Genomic DNA, 23,374 nt, shown 5'->3' with positions numbered 1-23,374 from the left:
ATATAACATCCTTAAATCCTTGTGCATAGATTAAATGCTCCCGTTTGTTGTAAGCTGAAAGTGAAAGTAATTTCTGTGCAACGGTGGCTGCCCCTCCTCCTCCAGTGAAACTTATGGCGTGTCTTAGGGTGCATTTTTTTTGCCTTGATAAAACTTAAGCAAGGCAGCGACATACGGTACTTTCTTCCTTGACAATAATGAGTGGCAGACAAAACCATTACTGACATTTTGCTGAATATAAAAACGTTTTATATTGCTAATAAGCAAAGTAAAAGGGAATCTTTTGGGAATATAATTGAACTGAATCAAACCATTTGCCAATTTGCCTAGTTAGTGATAATCAATTCATTTTTAAATGTAAACACACAATAAATATTCAAGGAAGCTTAAAGTTATACCATGTAACTTTTTTTATAAAACAAATCTTAAAATGGTCCTAGCTGTTAAATCGCTAAAGTTTTAGAACCCCCACTCCGTTATTTTCAGCTTCTAAAGCCTTCTCTTTATATGTTTTCTATGATCCCTGCCCGGGACCGGTTTTCGCGGAAAAATTGCGTCATCACACTACCGGCCAATCACAGCGAGGGTTATACACTGCCGGCCAATCACAGCGCAGAACATACACTGCCGGGCTCTCTGGTGGGTTTAGGAAACACGCCTTCAGGAAGTACACTGCAGTGTTTACACTGGAGGAGTCTAGCATGTAACTCCCCAACCGCTGCTCGTAGAAGGACACGGGAGACCTCATTGAAAGCGTCTCGGCAAGGCGAGGCGGACGCGGTGGTCTGACGGCCCGGTCCGCGAGCGAAAAACGGACGAAAAAAGCAAACGACCGCGGTTTGCTATACTGCTACAGACCACCAGTTGAGCAACTTACACAGTATAGCTTTAAATGATGTTCTTTGGTTAAATAATTTCCTTGACAATGAGAGGCATTACTGAGATTTTTCTGAATATAAAAACGTTTTATATTGCTAAAGCAAAATAAAAGGTAATCTTTTGGAAATATAACTGAACTGAATCAAACCATTTACATGATTGCCAATTAGCCTAGTTAATAATAATCAATTTATTTTTTAAATGTATTACACAATAAATATTCAACGGAAGCTTGACCTAAGGTAGTGAAATGATTTTCCTATGGTTACAATTATTTATTGTATCATCCTTTTAACAAAAAAAAACTATCACTTATCCTACCTTGAAATAAACATATAAATACAGGGGTTAAGGTTCTCCGTCCTGGGGATGGATTTCCGTCCTGAGGAGTCCCTAGGGGCCATTTATGAGATCGAGGCAGATTTGCCAAAAAAGAGAAAACAAAAAATGGGGGTGGGGGGGTGTAGCCATGGCCGTGATGTTAATAACATGACCGAAATCGTCAAAATGCAGCATAATACTTGCTAGTCAAGTCAAAATAAATTTCCGTTTTAGGATTATTTTTTTTGCTTTAGCCCCTGTAAATATCGCGAATAAAATCGCAATCGCAATATTAGTCAGAAAAATCGCAATTAGGTTTTTTCCCAAAATCATGCAGCCCTAACCCTGACGAGCACTAAGAGTTGAGGAATTACATTTTGTATAACACGGTTCTATTGTGAAAATAGCAGATCTACATGCTTACAACGCCTCGCAACGCAAGGCGTTGTGAGCATGTAGATCAGCTATTTTCACAATTTCTGTCTCTAATGTTTGACAATTTGGCCAATGATTGATTTGTCATTTTAGAGATATTAAAAAGTCCTTAAATTGACACTTTAGACATGTGTAGATACCCTCTATACACTTAAACTGTATGTTGGTTTGTTAACTGTTGAGTGAGAAAACAGTGTTGCACATTAGGTTAATCGTCTGGGGACCCTCCACAGGTTGTGAACCACTGTCCTAACCAGTGTTGGTTTTGTTGACTAAAACTAAAAGAAATGTCTATCAAATACCTTTTTTCACTGACAAAAAGCTACTAAAAACAAATCCATGATGACTTAAAACTATGACTAAACATACTGACAAATAAAAACTAAACTAAAATGTTTGGGAGGGACTAGTGGAGAAGAGATCCAGTAGAACTAAGAAAAGTCATCATGGGTGAGCACGGGTGTCACAGACAAAAAATAAATCTTAATTATTTTTAAATAATAGATTAGCAGCTTTATTTTCTCTAACTTGAAATTAAGTGACGGAAGGAAGTTGAACTTAGCAGAGCTCACTTCCTGATTTATTTATGTCAACACCGCAAACCGACTGATAAATTGAGAGGGGATTTCTGAAACTGTACACAAAATGTCCTCCTTTCCCTTTGAAGCTTTTTGTCGTGGCGTTTTTGCCTATAATTGTAAACATCTAGCAACGCTGGATAAAGGCATTGAACATTCCCACCTGCACCATGTACAGCAGGGTTCCCCAATAGGCATCTCCAAATTTGTACGTTCTTTCGCAAATCATACAAGGCTGTCGCACAAAAGTAGTGAAAACAGCAGATCTACAAGCACACAACGCCTCGCGGTGCAAGTGCTTCACAGAAAAAAATACACATGATTACAATAAAGCAGAGGAAAATAAAAACATTGAAGAACATTTAAAACATTTTAAGAGCAGTGCGGACTTCAATAGCAACACAGGAATTTAAAAATTCTGTTAAAAGCAAGAGTAAAGTAGGTCTTGAGCTGTGCTTTAAAGCTATCCACAGAGGCTGCCTGTCTTAGGTGTAGTGGGAGTTTATTCCAAGCTGTCGGTCCGTAGAAGCAGAAAGTTGCTTCACCATATTGTTTATGTGCCATATTAGGCACTCAAGCAGGTCTGCACTAGAGGACCTGAGTGGGCGGGTTGGAACGTATCTATGCAGGCAGTCATAGAGATATGAAGGTGCCAGACCATTTAGAGCTTTATAAACAAGTAAAAGAATTTTAAAATCAATTCGAAAAACAACCGGGAGCCAGTCACCCCTCCAAGCACAAAGAGGCCAGAGCCTCTCCATCCTGCTGCCAGAAGCACCGGGTATGAGATCGTATTGTCGCCGTTGACCGTTGTCATCCCTCTTTCCCTCTGCAGGTACAGATATACCCTGGACGAGTTATTGGCCATGTTACACCGACTGAAGGTTCGCTCCGAGTCGTTTGACTCCTGGGCCAATAGAGTCAAAGAAGCACTCGAACAAGAAGAGGGAAACAAAATAGGTAAAAAGGCAGGAACTCAGACACAGTCCATACATACAGCACATTCACTTTCACAGCCGCCCAGAAATGGCTGTTGGGTGGTTTAGCCGGGAATTTCTATTATTTCAGGAATATACCTTATGATCTGAAACGGCATTCATTTTACAAGACCACCAGAGAGGCCCAGCTACCGTTTCAGTGAAAATGCGGCGCTGATTCAGTACCGACCGTCTTTCAGACGCAGCTCCTCATTGCCTGCAATACGGGATTTTAGCGAAAACATCCTTCCCACGGGCGCTCCGCGTGCACGATCCGTGCACATCGATATAAGCGCAAGGCATGCTCTCTATATGTACACTCCATGTCAACTGTTTTCTGAATGAAATGACGACCTACAGAGGCTAAGTTAAAGGAGTAGTTCACCCCCAAAATGACTTTTTTTCTATTGATTAGTCACGCCATGGAGACTTGAGTTCAATAATATTTTTTGGTTTTTGTCGCATTCCTAAGACAAAAATGTGATAATAAATTTACCCCCATTGATTCCGGATGGGGACCCGTTTTCGAAACGGGTCCCCATCAATGGAATCAATGGGGGTAAATTTACTCGAATCAAATTTTTGTCTTAGGAATGTGACAAAAACCCAAAAATATTATTGAACTCAAGTCTCCATGGCGTGACTAATCAATAGGAAAAAAAAGTAATTTTGTGGGTGAACTACTCCTTTAATGCTCCTGTGTATCATGCGTTGGGATGGCTAAAAACAGCTATCCTGCCCTGGAACCGATCAAAATCATTTCCGGTTCAGCTTGAGAGAACCTGATCATTTTACTGACACCATAGAACAAGGAGAACAAGGAGATTGTTGTTTTTTTTTTTTTTATTGAGCCTTCTAAAGAACTGTGTTTTATTAGGATCAGGCTGAGAAAGAGAAAGGGCGAAAGGATACTTTAAGATTTGTTTCATAACCTGTAAGTGACACAGATTGGATTGGCATTGCAGGGATGGATGACCTGGAGGCACTGAAGAAGGAAGCAACGGAGAAGAAGTTCCCTGACAACGAGCTCCTTCAGAAGTTGAACACTATTCTGAAAGACATTCAACACTGCCAACAGTCCTGCACTGAACTCCTCACAAACCCCAAGACCAGGTAACATGCAACACTATGATTTGTCAGGGAGACCAGCATATGAACATTATACCGTGATGAGACTAGAGATCGACTGGATTTTTGGATAATGTAATATTGTGTTTCTTTTCCTAGATTTAACCCATTCAGAACGGGTGCACATTATTGTTTATCATTATTTTATGCTTTAACTATTGAAAAATAGCAGATATACAAGCTCACAGCGCTGCACCGAGTGCCGCGCTGCGAGCTTGTAGATCTGATATTTTAGAAAAATCGTGAAAATTCGAATTTTGACCCGATTCTATAAGTGTCTTTTGAATCCTTCTTAAGGTTTTTGGAAAAACCTATGTTTCTATGTCAGCAATCTGGCTAGCCATCGTCAAAGAAAAGCTCCTTTTCACTTAACTGGAGCTCAGTTAAGGCTCATTTCCACCGGCAGCGATAACGATGACGATAACGATTTAAAAAAGTGGGTTTTCAATTGAAGTGGATCGGCAGCATCCACCCAACACCGATAAAGACAACGATAGCCGACAACTACATCGTTAGGATCAACAACGATGTGGTTAAGATCACAGTGATATGGAACTGGGTCTCTGACAAACAGCTCGCGATGCGCACTGAGCGAGCGGCTGTTGTTAATTGACGCCTCCTTCACATTGATGTCCGATAACTTTATCGGACATAAATGTGAAGGCATAATTATCGCTGTGATATTTTATGGCTATCGTCATCGTTATCGCTGCCGGTGGGAATGAGCCTTTAGTCTGTTCTTGAGAGACTACTATGTCAGGGGTTCTCAAACCTTTTCATGTGAAGGACCCCCAAAATTATATGTATTTGGCCACGGACCCCCATCTCAAAATATTTAGTTCCAGGGACCACCCAGAAGCAAAATTTGAATTACAAACGTTCGCTTTGAAAATGCATATATTCAAAGATTTGCACACATTTTCAAGACTTTTTCAAAAATAGCAGATCTACAAGCTCGCAGCGCGACACTCGGTGCCGCGCTGTGAGCTTGTATATCTGCTATTTTTCACTGGTTAAAGCATTCAATAATTCTACTCCTAAATGGGTTAATAAATTAAGCTGTTTTATAGCCGATCTTCAAGCTCACAGTGGTTTGAACGCTGCATGTTGTGAGCTTGTAGATCGGCTATTTTAGCTGAACGCTGGCCTATTATTATGGCACGCCCAGAATTGGGACGCCAGAAATAGTCCCACTCTGGAAGCCCCGAAGGGTCTCAGACTTGATCACTTGACTAGCAAGGTCTGTTAGCCTTGTGTAATTTGGTCACATGTACTCTGTGGTTTCAGTGAAGGCAAGATGCCTCTGGCAGAGCTGAAGTCCTTGGTGAACATGATGCAGAACCTGCCCTGTGTGATGAGTCATCTGGAGGAGGCACAGGTGAGGACAGCACAAAGTTTATACAAAAAAAAGCTTTCAGTTTTTAACCACTGAACCTTAGAAATGTAGAAACCTGATACGTCCAAAACGGTTACTGTTCAGGATTCAAATTCAAAATGAGCTGCTCCACAAGCTTGAGGATCGCAATTTTTGCTACTTTTTTGTGACACTGTAGTATGACAAAGTAGGGTGTTAATTTATAAAAAGAACATACAGTTAATTGCGACCAAAGGTCGCAGTTTACCATGAGAAACATCACAGCTGCTTGTCCACGTGTAGACGTGTATAAAAACCAGTAAGACTCCCTAATCGGGAGATAAGCGACCGTTGGTCGCTTATCTCCACAAATAGGCCAAAAGTTTGTTTTACCAATTATCAAGACATACGGGCAGTTGACAGTTTGCCATGGTTACTCATTGAAGTTGAATCTCCATATATGGAGATAACCTACGCATCACACTAAGTCTGACCTCACCAGCCCATATTTGGGCATGAGCAACTTATGTCTCCATATATGGAGATATGATGACATCACACAGTCCTCAGCCGATGATGTGGCGTGATGTCATACAATACACAAACAAGCCCTACGGTATAAAGGGGCAATTCTTGCCAGGAAGGAAGCATTTCTTCGACTCAGACCTTATCGCCAGGGTTGGCTTATAGCAGCTGTCGGTAGGACCATATATGGATTCTGTTAGTGTGGATCTCCTAACAGGGCATCATCTGGGATACCATCCCTTTTATGCCCATATATGGAGATCCCTAACAGAATCCCTTTCATGCCCATATATGGAGATCCCTAACAGAATCCCTTTTATGCCCATATATGGAGATCCCTAACAGCATCCCTTTTATGCCCATATATGGAGATCACTAACAGCTAACAGAATCCCTTTTATGCCCATATATGGAGATCCCTAACAGAATCCCTTTTATGCCCATATATGGAGATCCCTAACAGAATCCCTTTTATGCCCATATATGGAGATCCCTAACAGAATCCCTTTTATGCCCATATATGGAGATCCCTAACAGAATCCCTTTTATGCCCATATATGGAGATCCCTAACAGAATCCCTTGTATGCCCATATATGGAGATCCCTAACAGAATCCCTTTTATGCCCATATATGGAGATCCCTAACAGAATCCCTTTTATGCCCATATATTATGGAGAAATCCCTGCTCTGAGTATCTGACATCAGTGTGATGTCACCTGTTTATGCCCATATATGGAGATCCCTGCTCTGCGTATCTGGTTGCTATGGTAAACAGTTGGTTGCTAGGGTAAAAAAACATGGTTGCTATGGTAAACAGTTGGTTGCTAGGGTAAACAGTTGGTTGCTAGGGTAAAACCATGGTTGCTAAGGTGGTTGCTAACGTACACTAACAAACCAGCAACAACAGACTGTTGCCACAGCAACGTACACAAAGGTTTGTGTACACATGTGGTGTGATGTCATACTGATGCGGAGATATGAGCAGGGCAAAGGTGTGACGGACGGACGGACGGACGGACGGACGGACGGTGGAGGTTTTCATAGTAAACTGCTCCCTGACGGTCGCAATGATGTCACTGTGATGTCAGGGGAACCACTCTACCAGAATGGGTTTGCCGCTCTGACATCACGCTCTGGCTTCACTGTGATGTCACACAAACAGAATCCCTTTTATGCTCATATATGGAGTTCCCTGATGTCATCAATATTAATGAAGCTCTTTTAGAGAGATCCCTGTGAAGCCAGGGGGAACAAATCCCTTGTATGCCCATATATGGAGATATGGAGATCCCTGTGATCCCAGGGGAACAAATCCCTTTTATGCCCATATATGGAGATCCCTGATGTCCACATAGCTTGTCGCCCATCGCCCTGAGGCATTTTACTAGTTGAGTGGTGGTAAACCGCTCCTAAGAGTGGCTGTGTGTGTATCTGTGGCCACTTTTCCTCAGCGTTTTGCCATAGCAATGTGTTTTCCTCAGCGTTTTGCCATAGCAATACAGTATGTGTGTGTGTGTAGCCATATTACATCACCAATTACATCCTAGACCTATCTGTAGCCACTTTTCCTCAGCGCTTTGCCATAGCAATGTGTTTTCCTCAGCGTTTTGCCATAGCAATATGTGTGTGTGTGTAGCCATATTACATCACCAATTACATCCTAGACCTATCTGTAGCCACTTTTCCTCAGCGCTTTGCCATAGCAATGTGTTTTCCTCAGCGTTTTGCCATAGCAATATGTGTGTGTATGTGTAGCCATATTACATCACCAATTACATCCTAGTCTTTTTCCTCAGCGTTTTGCCATAGCAATGTGTGTGTGTAGCCTGTATTACATCACCAATTACCAATTGAAGACGTTTATACAAGCACGACCACCGCTCACTTCACATTGGGTGTGATTTTTTTTTTAAATATTCTGTTTGTGTTCCAGGCGGCCCTGCGGACAGTGGAGGAGTTCCAGGCCAAGGCCCAGGTTCTGGTCAACAACAGAGACTGGAGGCGGGAGCCTCCGCCCCCGGAGCAGCTGAAGGCCTTGCTGGAGCAGGGGGCCGGCCTGCCGGTGGACGTCCCGGAATGCGAGCTGCTGCGGGGGCTGCGGGAGCAGGGCTGCTGGCTGGGCGAGGTGAGGCGGGCGCTGGGCGCCGAGGGGGGCGGCGAGAAGGCGGAGGTGACCCTGTCCGTCCTGAGGAACCTGATGGCGGCCGGCTGCAACGTGCCCCAGAGCGTCTCGGTGGAGACGGCCATGGCCGAGCTCCAGGAGCTGCTGACCATCGCCGAGCGCTGGGAGGAGAAGGCCCAGATCTGCCTGGAGCAACGGTGAGACATCATCATCGCACGCACGCACGCAGGGTTCCCACGGTCATGGAATTCCTGGAAATATTTTGAAATTAGACAAATATTTTTTTCCAGTACTGGAAAAGTTTTGAAATTGATCAAGGGTCCTGGAAGGTCCTGGAAAAAAATAGCTCTGCATTGTCTTTGGTTATTGATTTTGTTAATACCTCTGAAATGACAAATTAAACACTGGCCAAATTGTCTAATATTAGGGGCAGAAATTGTGAAAATAGCAGATCTACATGCTCACAACGCCGTTGTGAGGATGTATTTTCACAATAAAACCGTGTTATACAAGATTCCTCTACTCTTAGTGCTCGTCAGGGTGGGGGGGTCCCCAGTTAAAATATGATTATTTCTGAGGTCCCGGCCTGAAAAGGTTGAGAACAACTGGCATACACTACCTGTCTTTAGGCATTGCGTATAGGCGTAAGCGACTTGTTATTGAGCGGAATTATTGTTATAATATAGTCTTGGAAATTGGGTTTAATATTCTGGAAAAGTTTTGGAAATTCATTGGTAAAGATGTGTGGGAACCCTGGTTTCAGTATGTGGTGTTGATCTTGTGTTTGCAGGCAGAAACACCCCCTCTCTACGCTGGACGCCATCGTGAACGAAGCCCAGCTGATCCCCGTCAAGTTGCCCAACATCCTGGCTCTTCAGGACTGCCTAAGCAGAGCACGCGCCTGGGTCACAGACCTGGAGGAAATCCAGGTCAAAACATACTTAATGCGCTGTCAATAACAGGACTGCTAAGCCTCATTAATACTCCATCGCACAACGGCATTAGCTTGATCAGTTCTTTCAGGCAAGCGTTATCGTCGTTCTAAGGAGTATAAGTTAGGCTTTACTCGGCCTCCATTTGGCTTATGTTCGAAATCACCCCTATTGTTCTACGTACTTCATTGTAATGACAAATATGCGATTGCTATAATGACAAAAATGTGATTCCTAAATCAATTGTAGTCTTTTTATATTCAGGAGGATTATTCTCTGGTCTTTTAAAGTCAGTTTAAAAAGGGAATCCTGGCCAAATTGATGGAACGTCACTTCACATGTTTGTTGTAGAACGGGGAACACTACCCGTGTCTGGACGACCTCGAGGGCCTGGTGGCCATCGGAAGGGACCTGCCCGTCTGCATGGAGGAGCTGCGGCAGCTGGAGCTGCAGGTGGCCAGTGCTCACTCCTGGAGGGACAAGGCCACCAAGACCTTCCTGAAGAAGAGCAGCCAGCACAGCCTGCTAGAGGTCAGTTCCCACCTGGCGCAAAAGCACCTTTTAGAGCAGGGGTTTTCAAAGTGGGTGACGGGGCACCTGGCCTGGGGTGCCGCGACGGCTGTCCAGGGGTGCCGCGAGATCATTTGATAATATTTGGAATTTATTTGGACACTTAAAAATATTTAGTATCATTTTAAACTTGAAGTACAAAGTTATTTTCAGTCAGTTCTAACCGAAATGGCTATTATCTCAACGTTTTCCTCGCAACATAATCACTAAAATATCGTCACTGTTGGGCAGAAACCTCGTATCTCCAAGTTTCAAATGTGAACGTCTTTTGGTAAAGCATCGTCATACAAGACTGTCGCACGAAACTAGTGAAAACAGCCGATCTACATGCACACTTGTGCTTGTAGATCTGCTGTTTTCACTAGTTTTGTACATTTTATAGATGATAAATACAAAACGCACGGTTTTGGACATACAAGGTTCCACCCGACAACGATGATGTGCTATAAATATAAGGTGCTGGGAGTGAAAATTATAATGTAGGGGTGCCTCGGATTAAAAAAATATTTATGGGGTGCCCTGAGACAAAAAAGTTTGGGAACCCCTGTTTTAGAGTCGAGGACTAAAAGCTGCTGTGCAAAAGACATAAAAGAATGGGGAGGGTGATATATTCCTACGGGCCTTATTCCTAAAGTTGTTTGCACCTTGTGCAAAGCGGAGTTAGTTTACTGTAGGAGCACCTCGAGTCTCGGGTACCACCTAAACGCAAAACATCCCGGAGCTTCATGTTTGATTGAATAAACAGAAACCCGTTCTCAAGGACTTAAAGGAGCTATAGTCAACTTTTCTTGAAAAACGGATGCTAAAATAAAAATAATGTTTTGAAAATATTTTATAAAAAAATAAGCTTCATATATGTGTTTCTATTCAAAAATGACCACAAAAAGCATAAAATAATGATAAAATAATCATTTTGGCCATTGTCAGACCGACACTTTGTTTACATTCTAGTCTATAGACTAGGATGTAAACAAAGTGTCGGCCCTACAATGAAAAAGTTGACTATAGCTCCTTTAACTTCTGGTCATTATTTATGTAGCACGCACATATTTTGAATGCCTTCGGCAGACTTCAAATGAGCCATTTTAATCGCGATTAACTCCAGGATTGGAGTGCGATTAATCGCGATCAAAACATTTTTAAATCGATGCCCGACTCTAGTAACAACGCAGTACAAATGCTTGTGTATCAACGCCATAGAGCGCTTCACTTTGTGGTCCTAAATCCAGAAGTGAGTTACCAATGGTCAAACAGGCAACGGAAAAGTGAATAGAGACGAACATTCTTTCTCCAAAACAAAGGGCATGTGTCTCCATTTGTGTGAAAATACGTTTGCAAAATGTGTCTGAGAAAAGTATCAACTCTTCCCTTCGATTCCAAACAGCTGGTGTGATGGTGTCAATTGTGGAAATGGAACATGCTATGAATATAGCTGAACATACCTACAATATCCGAACTGTACTGTAATGTTGTTAAGAAAATAACTTATTTTTCAGCATTTTGATAATAATTAAAAGGGGGTTTAAAATGTAAAACTATGTATTATTTTTAAGTATTATTATTCACTGATATTCTTTTAATAGAATAAAAATAATCATTGTCCTGCATCAGACAAAATGTTTTGTAGCCATTTACAAATGATAGCAGAGACTGTATTAGGAATTGAGTTATTCTATTATCAAATGGTTTATTCTTATTGGAACTTCTTAAACAAAATAGCATCTCTCGTACTGCAACTGTAATACCAATAATGAAAGTGGCTATTTTACTTAATAATGAACACAATTTGTAAAATGATATAGCAACAACGGGAAGAAAAACGGAGCGAACATGTGCGCGAGTGTGCATGCCATCCGATCCGCGGCTGGTTGCACCGTTGCAGCCCTCATCAAGTCACCTTTCGTCCAATGCGGCCCTCACCCCAAAAAGAGTTTGCCACCCCTGGTGTAAGTGGTTAAACTGGGTGTCGCTCTCCATTCCGACATGTCGCCACTCCGAAAATTGACTTCTTATTGTGGGAGTGGCGACACTTCCATAGGGGTTAAGTTTAGGGTAAGGGTTAGAGATAGGGTTAGTGTCGGAATGGAGACATGTCGGAGTGGCGGGGTGTAACCGGTTGAACTTGTTGTCTTGCAGGTATTATGTCCCTGTGCAAAGAGGAAGGAGCGGGTAGACGATTCGGAGCCACTGGACGACGACTCGGACACCAACACTCTGGGCCTCTCTGCTCAGGACCTGAGGGACCCTGGAGCCATCGTGAGTCATTAATGTTCAGACTCTTGGCGTAGTAGTGGACCTGTTTACAGTTTCAGACAAACGTTAAATCATGTTGATGGTCTGGCCTTTTCCTGGCTTTGTTTATGGAGTGGCTCCTTGGAGGCGATGAATCTAGAAGAGGACCTGTCTGTGTGTCTGCCTAATGTCGCAAAACACTGTACCAATCAGTCCTTAGGCTTCTTAGAACGGGTACACATTATCGTGTATCATTATTTTATGCTTTAACTATTGAAAAATAGCAGATATACAAGCTCACAGCGCGGCACCGAGTGCCACGCTGCGAGCTTGTAGATCTGCTATTTTTGAAAAGTCATGAAAATTTGAATTTGGACCCGATTCTATAAGTGTCTTTTGAATCCTTCTAAGGTTTTTTGAAAAACCTATGTTTCTATGTCAGCAATCTGGCCAGCCATCGTCAAAGAAAAGGTCCTTTTCACTTAAATGGAGCTCAGTTAGTCTGTTCTTGAGAGACTACTATGTCAGTGGTTCTCAAACCTTTTCACGTGAAGTTAAAATGTTATTTATTTGGCCACGGACCCCCATCTCAAAATACTTAGTTCCAGGGGCCCCCCAGAAGCAAAATGAGTTACAAACGTTCGCTTTGAAAATACATATATTCTAAGATTTGCACACATTTTCACGACTTTTTCAAAAAATAGCAGATCTACAAGCTCGCAGCGCGGCACTCGGTGCCGCGCTGTGAGCTTGTATATCTGCTATTTTTCACTGGTTAAAGCATTCAATAATTCTAGGCCTAAAGGAGTCCCAAACAAAAGATTATTGACATTCATTTCATACATGTTTTGGAAGGTAAATTGCAAATTGCAGAAATGTCAGCAGATGCTCAGGCATATAAAGACAATCATGTTTCTCTTTATAGACACAAAGAAAACAAGCCATCATTTCCAATTTGGTTGACATGTATTTAATGTAGATGCGGACTTCAATGCACCATTTCAAATCAGTCTGCTGCCAAACCTCCATTAGATGGCAATATTGGACCCCTGAGAAACTAGCCTGCCCTTCTTAACCACTTTAATCATGCGTCCAGTTTTGAGCTTGTCATTATAAACAATTGCTTTTTTCTTCTTCCCGAAAATAGTCTACAAGCTCACAGTGGAGCGCATTGAGCTTGTAGATCTGCTATTTTCAGCCGGGACTTGGAAACCACAACGCTCCATGTACAACATTGTAAATGTACTGTAAGAATAATAATGAATCCGTGCATTGTCTCTTTTGTGCGTTAGACATTAAAGTTGCGATAAGCAGTTTTCTGCTGACATAAGCAGGAAACATGCAATTGCTTATTTTTATTTTATATTATATCAGACGACTAAATGTGCTTCCTAAAGAAATGTTGTGTCTGTGACACTTCCTGGGGCCACAATCTGCCTCCAAAACTATTATTTTATCTGTGAGAAGTTCTGTCATTGGTCTGCTTATTTGGCAGCCTGCCAAATAAGCAGACCAATCAGGACCGCCTCTTGTTCTTGTTCGGATTGGTTGACCTGTCTGCCAATCCTTTTAGCCCCGGTCGGCTGGTTCATGCACCAATGAGCTGCTAGTGACAGAGCTTCTTGCAGATAAAATAATAGTTTTGGAGGCAGACTGCGGCTCCTAGAAGAGCCACAGAGACTAGATTTTTTTAGGGAGCATTGTTAGCCGCCTGAATATAATAAAATTAATTTTAAATAAGCAATTGCATGTTTCCCGCTTATGTCAACAGAAAACTGCTTATAGCAACTTTAACATGAGGTCGCTATGCTGGGCTTAACGTTGACCTCTCCCCCCCCCCCCCCCGACTGCAGGTGATGGCATTCAAAGAAGGGGAGCACCGGGAGAAGGAGGCCCTGTTAAGGATACAGAAGGCGAACATGTGTAAATCTGGACTTGACGCCACAGCGCCTCACGCGGGCGACAAAGAGAACGGCAGGTGGGAAGACGCCATGGAGCTCGACGCCTCCAGCCCCGCTCAGAACTCTGTAAAGGAGAACGGCGACGGCGGCGTCCCGCCGCAGTCGGTGTGCGCGTGCGGCGGGCGGCCGCGCGACCCCCAGCACCGCTGCCACCTGTGCAAAGACTGGTTCCACGGCGGCTGCGTGCCCTTCCCGCCCCTGCTGCCCCTCTCGGGGCCGCCGCCCGCCAACGCCCTCTGCTGGTGGGACTGGGACTCGCGCTTCCTGTGCCCGCGGTGCCAGCGGTCGCGCCGGCCACGCCTGGAGACCATCCTGGCACTGCTGGTGGCGCTGCAGCGCCTGCCGGTGCGTCTCCCCGAGGGGGAGGCGCTGCAGTGCCTGACGGAGCGCGCCATCAACTGGCAGGGCCGCGCCAAGGACGCGCTGGACACGCCCGAGCTGCAGGAGGCGCTCAAACGGCTACAGGAGCTCCGGGAGACTCTGCGCCGCCGCGAGGAGAACGGCGGAGACGCCGGGGACAAGGACCCGGCGGAGAAGAAGAACGGGGTGATCGTGTTGTCGGACTCTGAGGGCGGAGAGGGCGAGGACGACGTCATCGACCTGACGGAGTCGCCCAAGAAGAAGGACAAGGAGGTGAACGGCACTAAGGTCTGCTCCTTCAACCCTGTTCTGGGCACATTTCGGAACATTTTCAAAAATGGCAGATCTACAAGCTTTGCACACGTGTTGGGAATAGGCCTGGGGCGGTATCGACATTTTGTTACCGCGATTACCGTCTTCCCATTTACCGACGGTACTGCGGTAATTACCGCACCCCCGTATCTATTAATTAAGGTTCGGCGATAAGCCAAAATATTGCAATCATCTTCCCTAAAGTCGCCTCTCCACAGTGGAGAGGCGACACAGCCTGACCGCCCGAGTTATACTTCTCCGTACAGCACAGCGGGTATGGCTTTGAAAGGAGCAGATCTACAAGCTCACAACACATTGCATCCGCGACGCGTTCTGAGCTTTTAGATCTGCACTGTCGGGTTACCATAGTAACGTAGGCTAGCTAGTAGGCTTTTCAGACACAAACAGCTGTGTGAACAAACCAGAAGAGGAAGGGTAGTCAGATCGTGTACAGTGATTCTGTAAACTCACGTCACGTCTCAACTCTCAAATCGCAGTGATTGAGTGCTGCTATATACAGGTTTTAGTTACAAGACTTGACAGAAAAGGTTATAAAATCTCCGACGCGCCGCCGAACGGGCACAACGTGCGACGCGATGGAAAAAGTAAAATAGTTTCATTTTCGGCTTTAGTCCACGCGGCCCGCGCTCCGCCAGTAATCCGTATGAATAAAAAAAGATATGCCACAACACAAGGTATGTATTAACATCCTTGTGTCGAGTGGATTACAAAGAAAGTTTACGCTGCTCTGTACTCCTCTACGCAGGCAGCTGCAGGAGTGACTGTCTGTGTCTGAGTGAGAGTGACGTATGTGGCTTCCAAACTGTGGTACACGGCCCAGAGCAGAGCGGCATGGAGCGCATGCGGTCCTCGCTTCTCCCCTGTTTTAAAACTCGCTTGTTTTCCAATAAAAAATAGACTTTTTTTTGTCTTTTTTTACCGCGGTAAGCACACTGACACCGCGGTAGACCTCGGTTTACCGCGGTACGGCGGTACGGCGGTTACCGTGTCCAACCCTAGTTGGGAAGCTTGTAGATCTGCTATTTATGAAGATTTTTGAACATTTTGACGTGGTTAGAATCATCCTCTTAAGGGGAATCACTTTTTTCTTTTTCGAGAAAGATCTCTCTATAGTGCTGCTGCTACTCAAAGATTTGCCATTTCAGATCATGACAAGTGACAAGCCAGTGGGACAATTACATGAGTTGTATTTCATCGTTGTCGGGTGGAAACCTTGTATGTCCAAAACCGTTCGTTTTGTATTTATCATCTATAAAATGTAGATGCGAGGCGTTGTGTGCTTGTAGATCAGCTGTTTTCACTACTTTTGTGCGACGGCCTTGTGTGATGAAATTTGAAAATCTTGGAGATACGAGGTTTCTGCCCGACAGTGACGATTTACTTTGTTGGCCGCCCAGCCCCCAAAATGGAACCAACGCCGACATTTTATTTTATTTTTTTCCCCCTAATGGCCGGCCTGGACCGGCCGGGAATGAACCGGCCGTTCGGGAGTTGTCTCGCTTTTCCCAATGGCCAGCACGTCCCTGCTTAAGATATCAAAAAGCACTATACAAATAAAAAAAAGATGATTAGTAGTATACTTTTTCTACTCTGTGTCGCTAACAGTGTCCTGTTATGTCCCCCCCTGCAGGCTGGTTGTGAAAATGGCATCAGCAAAAAGTCTGAGGTTGTTACAGGTGAGTCACGCGTGCATTTGATAGAAACGTTTCGTGTGTCCGTCTGCTTTCGTCACGTGTTCATAAACATCTGATAAACGTTCTCGGTCCCTCTCTCCCCTCCAGATGTGGCTTCTCTTCTTCCCCTGCTGCCGTCGTTGCGCGGCCAGGTGGTGGCGCTGTCGCCGTCCACCAGGGAGCATCTGGAGGAGCTGCAGCTGGAAGGTGACGTGCTGGAGGTGTCCCTGGACCAGACGCACACCATCCACAAGGTCCTGCAGGCCGTCGGCCAGCCTCCCAGAGACGCACTGCGCGCTCTCATCCAGGTCGGTTATTATTGCACTACGTCAGTGGTTCTGCAACTTTTACAATTTCAAGCTCTCCCCTTAACTCTGAGTCTCTGACAGTGTACAAATGGAACCAAATGGACCCGTTAGGGTCCATTTGGTTCCATTTATACACTGTCAGAGTTACAGACTTGTATGGGTCCATTTAGACCCCCATAAACAAACCCACAGAACTTGGGACCCCCACCCAATTCTAGGCATTACATTTAGGTTGTTCTGCAGATAAATATTATTAAAATATTCGCTCTGTTTTGCGAGGCATTGTGAGACCTGCTATTTTCACAATTGTTGCCTTTTTCTTATAGAGCAGTGACTCGCTCATCCCCCGGTTCATGGAAGTAATTTCTCTATGGAGAATAACATTGGGTCATCTTTAAATCGTCTCAAATAAGCATTGTGGTCCAAAAATAAACAAACGGTTTGCGTGATATTGTCGGGGAGGTGGCTCTGTATGGTTTATGATATTCAGTCACTCATATTTGATAAAGCCTGTTTCTAGCGAAAGTTTAACTAAACGGCGACAGTAACATTAACGTTTTCTCACCATCAGTTGATTCTTCAAATCCATATGAGTCAAACCGCTGAGATCATTTGTTTATGTTTGGAACACAGTTTTATATGACGCAATATGAAAAAAAGTCTATGGGAATTCAGAATGGGGGGGAAAAAAACGTGAACCAGGTAGGAGGGGTAAATGACGTCAAACTTCACTGCTCTATATCATTTGATGATTTGGCCAATGTTTGACCTTTTTTTTATAATATAGTTTGTTCATCACCCTTTGCAGTAATGGTCTTTTTATTTTATTGTAAGACTAAAAGTCTTACAATTCACTTCACTGACTTAAAGAATCACTGCACCCTGCTGTCCTGTTGTAGTTCTAGTTATGGTTCTTGGCGTGAATGGCCTTTCTTACTCTGATCACCTACTGATAATGTCGTCCCGTGTCAGATCGAGCTACAGGAGCAGAAAGGAAGCGGCCGCGGACGAGCCAAGGAGTCCAAGAGGAAGAGGAAGAGCCAGCGGGGGGGCAGCGGGGGGACGGAGGGAGACCCCCGGTCACTGGACGTCTCCGAGTCCAAGAAAACTCGGCCCCTCTCAAGCCCCTCCCCTCACGTACCCAGCCAGGTCCAGCCAGAGGTAACCACTCTTCCAGTCCACCTTCCCTTTTTGCTTTGTTGCTGAAAGCGACAAAGGCAATCACCAGGTTCCAAAATTGTCCTGAAGTGCTTGAAAATTCCGTCAGAGGTTTTGGGCGGTCGGAGCTATAGGCTCACAGCACATTGGATGTCGCACTTGCGCTGCAAATATGAGGAAATCGCGCGCTCTGACCCAGTTGTTGCTAGTTGCTTACCCCTCCTTTCTCCTGGACTAGTCTGCTCGCCCAATCAAAACAGGCTATGCTGTTTGACTGGGCGATTTATTTATTTATTTTCCGCGACCGGGGTTGAGACGAGTCCTCCTGCGAGTGTGTTATCATCATTTGGGATTTGCTATTGGAATGGAGCGATTTCTTTACTGTGTTTTTCAACACACACACACACACACGCACGCGTGCGGCATGCATGCACGCACACACACACAAACACATTAATCCACTCAACACACCCTCGCCTCTCGCAACGGAGGAAAAACACGCTTCAATACGGAATTTGTGTCCCATTTTGATGATGATATGAGTTCACTTGCATGGATCTGTTCAACTCTCTGACTTTTACCCTCTCTCTACACTGCTAAACTAGTAGTAGTCAACGCAATTATGAAGCGTTACAAATGAGGCGGCTCTCCCCTACATTGGTGACATAACGACAAGCAACCAAGCTTAATATTGAAATATTTCAATTCTAGTTTACCATCCAATTATTTTCCCCTGAAATTTTCCCAACGCAGTTGTGGAATCCCTTAACATTTCTCAAGATATGCAGATTTTATTTACTTTTTCAACCTCACATCCCTCGATCCCCCTGTCATTATAGGTGAACATTTAATACCATGGTAAAACAAGTTTGATTTTGCATAGTCAGAAGTTCAGACATCTCCTCCTGCTGGTGTCTGGTGACATTGAAATTCTATATATTGGTTCAAACTGTGTGGAAGCGAATGACAAAAATAACTGCATTGCAGAACCTATGCGAAGACATTAGGGCATATTGGGATGCTATCAGGATTGTTTTTTAAAGTAGTGGCGTTCTCCACCAGCCTGTTCATTGAATTTAGATTTCCCCAGACATGGATCTTTAATGACTGGCCTTTGCAAAACTAAACAACTGTTGGAAACTTAATTTGATATTGGTCGTGTGTGTTTTCGCAGATTTTGTAATCGACGGTGGAACTCTGTAAAAAGAACTCAAGAAGGAGAAAAAAAAGGAACTGTCAGGACTTTGAAGAGGAACCTCCGCGGAACCAAGGAGCCAATGTCACGATGTATGAAAGAAGCAGGACCCCCCCCCCTAACCCCACCCCAACCCAACCCTCTCCACCCCTCTCGCTGCATTTAAACACTAAGAGAGTGATCATATCTTGAGCCCCCTTCGTCGTCTACACTCCAGACAAACATCCCCCGCCCCCCCGCCCCGTCTTCACACTCGTCTTACCTCCCTCCGCTATGTCCCCCCCCCCCGCCCCCCCCCCGTTCTCCCAGTGATCGTGTTTAGGCGTGCACAGGGCCGACGTCGGTATGAAAAGGACAGTTTTTATTGGTCTTAAGTCGTCTTGAGGACAGCCAGTAAGCTATGTTTTCTTGTTTTCCAGCCAGCTGTATTATATGATAGGTTAAAAACTGAGCCCGTCTCAACATGGGACGGCGCGTTGTCAGGTCACCTGAAACCCCCCCCCCCTCCTCCTCACTTAGGAGGGGTTTTTATTTTGAGGGGGGAGGGGGTTAAACCGTTTTTCTTTCTTTGTTTTTTTTTTGGTTGTGTTTCTTGGGGCATGATTTCTACAGCTGAAGCTGAAGGTTTTTTTTGACAGCTGATCATGTTGCTAACACTTGTAATTTGTTTTTATATTCTATTATATCTGGTGTTGGATCAGGCTGTTTGAAAGGTCACATGCTCTTTGACTATTATTGCCCATAACAATACAATAAAGTTTTTTGGGAAAGTGTGGAAAACAGGCATTCATGTTTTTTGGTGCTACTGTCCCAAAAATGGATATCTTTACCTCTTTATCCCCTTGGGTCTCCTTTCTCTCTGCCCTTTACCTCCACACATGTTGCATTTGTTTAACCCATTTAGAACGGGTACACATTTTGTGTTTCATTATTTTATGCTTTAACTATTGAAAAATAGCAGATATACAAGCTCACAGCGCGGCACCGAGTGCCGCGCTGCGAGCTTGTAGATCTGCTATTTTTGAAAAATCGTGAAAATTAGATTTTTGACCCGATTACATAAGTGTCTTTTGAATCCTAAGATTTTTTGGAAAAAACCTATGTTTCTATGTCAGCAATCTGGCCAGCCATCGTCAAAGAAAAGGTCCTTTTCACTTTTAACTGGAGCTCAGCTAGTCTGTTCTTGAGAGACTGCTATGTCAGTGGTGCTCAAACCTTTTCATGTGAAGGACCCCCAAAATGATATTTATTTGGCCACGGACCGCCATTTCAAAATATCTAGTTCCAGGGACCACCCAGAAGCAAAATTTGAGTTACAAACGTTCGCTTTGAAAATACACATATTCAAAGATTTGCACACACTTTCACGACTTTTTCAAAAATAGATCTACAAGCTCGCAGCGCGGCACTCGGTGCCGCGCTGTGAGCTTGTATATCTGCTATTTTTCACTGGTTAAAGCATTCAATAATTCTAGGCCTAAATGGGTTTGCATATTTGACCCCGTCCCACTATTGTATTCTGTCCTTTCCTATCTGACCCTATGCACTTCTCTTTATCTCCCTCTCTCTCTGCAAAAAGTAACTTCACATTAACTCACTTTATTGCATTTTATTTTGTCTCCTGGGTTCAGATGATTATATTATTATTGTTATTGATATTGCAGACACACAGTTGTCGTGAGTTTGTGTATAAACTTTTCATTTCATTGTTGCCTTTTTGTTTCTTTTCACTCTTGTTAGAAAATAAAGGTTTAGAATTGTTTAGGATTTTGACTCTGGTTTTTCTTTTTCCACTTAATGAAACCTCTCTCTTGTTATGTCAAGATGAATACAAGGTGAACATTTGGGTTACTCCTTTTAACCCTTTGCAGATCTACATGTTCACGTGTCACCAGCTTGTAGATCGGCTGTTTTTGGCAAAGAGATTTGGTGTTGAGAGGGAGCTAAAGGAGTGGACCTTGTTATATAGCTGTATATCGTCACTGTCGGGCAGAAACCTCGTATCTCCAAGTTTCAAATTTGTAATTTTTTTTTCGCAAAGTAAAGAGCACTGCTTCATCATGTGGCCAATCGCACAAAAACAGTGAAAACAGCCTGATCTACAAGCACACAACGCCTCGCACCGAGGCATTGTGTGCTTGTAGATTGTCTGTTTTCACTAGTTTAAATCATTTTTAAAATGATAAATACAAAACAAACGGTTTTGGACATACAAGGTTTCCACCCGACAACAACGATATGGGACTGGGTTGAGCTGCAAAAAATTGTGAAAATAGCAGATCTACATGCTCACAATGCCTCGCGTTAGAACCATGTTATACAAAATGTGCCTCAACTCTTAGTGCTCGTATATAGGGTGGGGGGTCCCCAGTTCAAATATTATTTTGGGGGTCTGTGGAGACTGTGGCCTGAAAAGGTTGAGAACCACTGTTCTAGAAGAATGTTGCTCAGCGAAAATAGCTGATGTACAAGCTCTCAATGCGTCGCAATTTTGTAGATGAATACCAGAAAGGTCGCCCTCTTTCAAAGTCGCCCCAGACTCGTTTCCCAACGGGTCTGTGGCCTTAAGCTAGATGCAGATTAGACTAAAATCAAATCTGTGCTTCTGGGGGTCCCTGGAACAAAAAAGTTTGCAATAGGGGTCCATCCGTGGAACAAAATATTTTGAGATGGGGGTCCACGGCCAAAAACACATTTTGGGGGTCCTGATAGGCACATTCTACAAATGTCTTCTAATCTAAATCATAACAATTTTCTGAAAAAAAAAACTTATGTTGCCATCAGTGTTTCTCAAACTTTGTCATGTGAAGGACCCCCAGAATGATATGTATTTGGCTACGGACCCCCATCACAAAATATTTTGTTCCAGGGACCCCCAGAAGCAAATATTTGATTTTAGTCTATTCTGCATCTAGCTTAAGGCCACAGACCCGTTGGGAAACGAGTTTGGGGGCGACTTTGAAAGAGGGCGACTTATCTGGCTACCTTGTAGAATGTAGATGGGCTACTTTATTGTTTATAAAAGATCTGAGCATTTGAAACGGTCAAAGTAGCAACTTGCAGAACTATCTTTCATAAAATACAAATGGTCTGGGATATTTTATAAAAGCAAAGCCTCGATCTGTGATTTCTTCAGCTGATTGGCAGTAAGTGGAACAGCAGGAACAATATTACAGAAACATTAATGTGAAACACGTGGTGGGCGCCTTTCACACTGTCACAAATTGCACATTAGGACACAATTTTATTTTGCTTTAATCCATGATCCACAGAATGTGTCATCTAATTTGGCTTCTGAACTAATAATTAGTGTGGTTGCTACAGGCAACACACTATTGTATTCGGTCCGAGAATTCTTTGCCAGCCAAGTGAACCTGCTTTTTTTTTTACATTTTGACCAGGGACGTGCTGGCCATTGGGAAAAGCGGGACAACTCCCGAACGGCCGGTTCATTCCCGGCCGGTCCTGGCCATTAGGAACAAAATTAAAATAAAATGTCGGCCTTCGTTCCATTTTGGGGGCTGCTATTTTTGCTTCTTTTGCATGAGATACTAGAATGACAAAGTAGGACATAGCAATATGTAATGTGGCCCTCTGGAGTGAAGGTGGAAATATAGTGGCCCTCACCATCATCAAAGTTGCCCACCCCTGAGGTAACTGTATGAAAACAAGTAGAACTCCTTCACCTGCTGAGTCTTTTATTTGTGTGGTTTCTACCTTAAACTCTAATCGGTAATACAAAATATCTTATGTGAATAATAAGTGTTGGCTCAATAAATCATCTAGCAAGGACATTTTTCAGTCAGTTAATAAATTAGCCTATACTTGTGTGATACCTACTGTACCATGTCAATCTACTTGACAAGATACTGGTCTCACATCCAAATAGCATTTTTAAAGCCGGGATGATGTCTGATTGTTTTGGTGACCACAGTTTTTTTTTTGTTTTTTTTTTTCTCCTTTTGCATGGCTCTAATCTTTCACTGAAGAGCATGCATTTGAACAGTGGTTCTCCCATGGGCCCTTGACGGCGTTCCAGGGGGTCCTCAGCCAAATTAATGATAGTTAGGAATCAAACATGGACCTTTATGGGTCTCTTACTCTGAGTGTACAAATGGAACCAAATGGACCCGTCAGGGCTAAATTAACACTGATGATATTACGGTGTAGATTCAGGGTCCTAGAGATCAAAATGGTACCAAATGGGGGTCCATGGCCTAATGCATAATAGAACTGGGGTCCTTGGTATTAAAATGGTTGAGAATCATTTCTATACTGCAGGTGTACAAGTCTTCTCTTATGGGGGTCCCCCCTGGCATATATTTTCAAATG

General features: G+C 43.7%; 1 protein-coding gene across 3 annotated transcripts in view; it reads left to right on the top strand.

Moving 5' to 3' along the window:
* kdm5c (lysine demethylase 5C) overlaps positions 1-20,804 on the top strand; it is a 44,204-nt gene extending 23,400 nt beyond the window's left edge. For 2 of the 3 annotated variants that reach the window (XM_080734156.1, XM_080734154.1), the window contains 12 exons: positions 3,049-3,173; positions 4,156-4,303; positions 5,606-5,696; positions 8,132-8,517; positions 9,111-9,249; positions 9,604-9,783; positions 11,959-12,078; positions 13,908-14,663; positions 16,339-16,384; positions 16,490-16,689; positions 17,662-17,850; positions 19,022-20,804. In XM_080734156.1, the coding sequence (XP_080590282.1) occupies positions 3,049-3,173; positions 4,156-4,303; positions 5,606-5,696; positions 8,132-8,517; positions 9,111-9,249; positions 9,604-9,783; positions 11,959-12,078; positions 13,908-14,663; positions 16,339-16,384; positions 16,490-16,689; positions 17,662-17,850; positions 19,022-19,030 (2,389 nt within the window). In that variant the 3' untranslated portion in view covers positions 19,031-20,804. The remainder of the gene's footprint in view (positions 1-3,048; positions 3,174-4,155; positions 4,304-5,605; positions 5,697-8,131; positions 8,518-9,110; positions 9,250-9,603; positions 9,784-11,958; positions 12,079-13,907; positions 14,664-16,338; positions 16,385-16,489; positions 16,690-17,661; positions 17,851-19,021) is intronic. The other variant, XM_080734155.1, reaches the window with a different exon arrangement.
* The last annotated feature ends 2,570 nt before the right edge of the window (positions 20,805-23,374 follow it).

Source organism: Nannobrachium achirus, assembly GCF_963921795.1.
Source record: "Nannobrachium achirus genome assembly, chromosome: 9".
Lineage (NCBI taxonomy): Eukaryota > Metazoa > Chordata > Actinopteri > Myctophiformes > Myctophidae > Nannobrachium > Nannobrachium achirus.
Note: the sequence above shows the minus strand (reverse complement) of the source record. Positions and strands in the feature narration are given on the sequence as shown.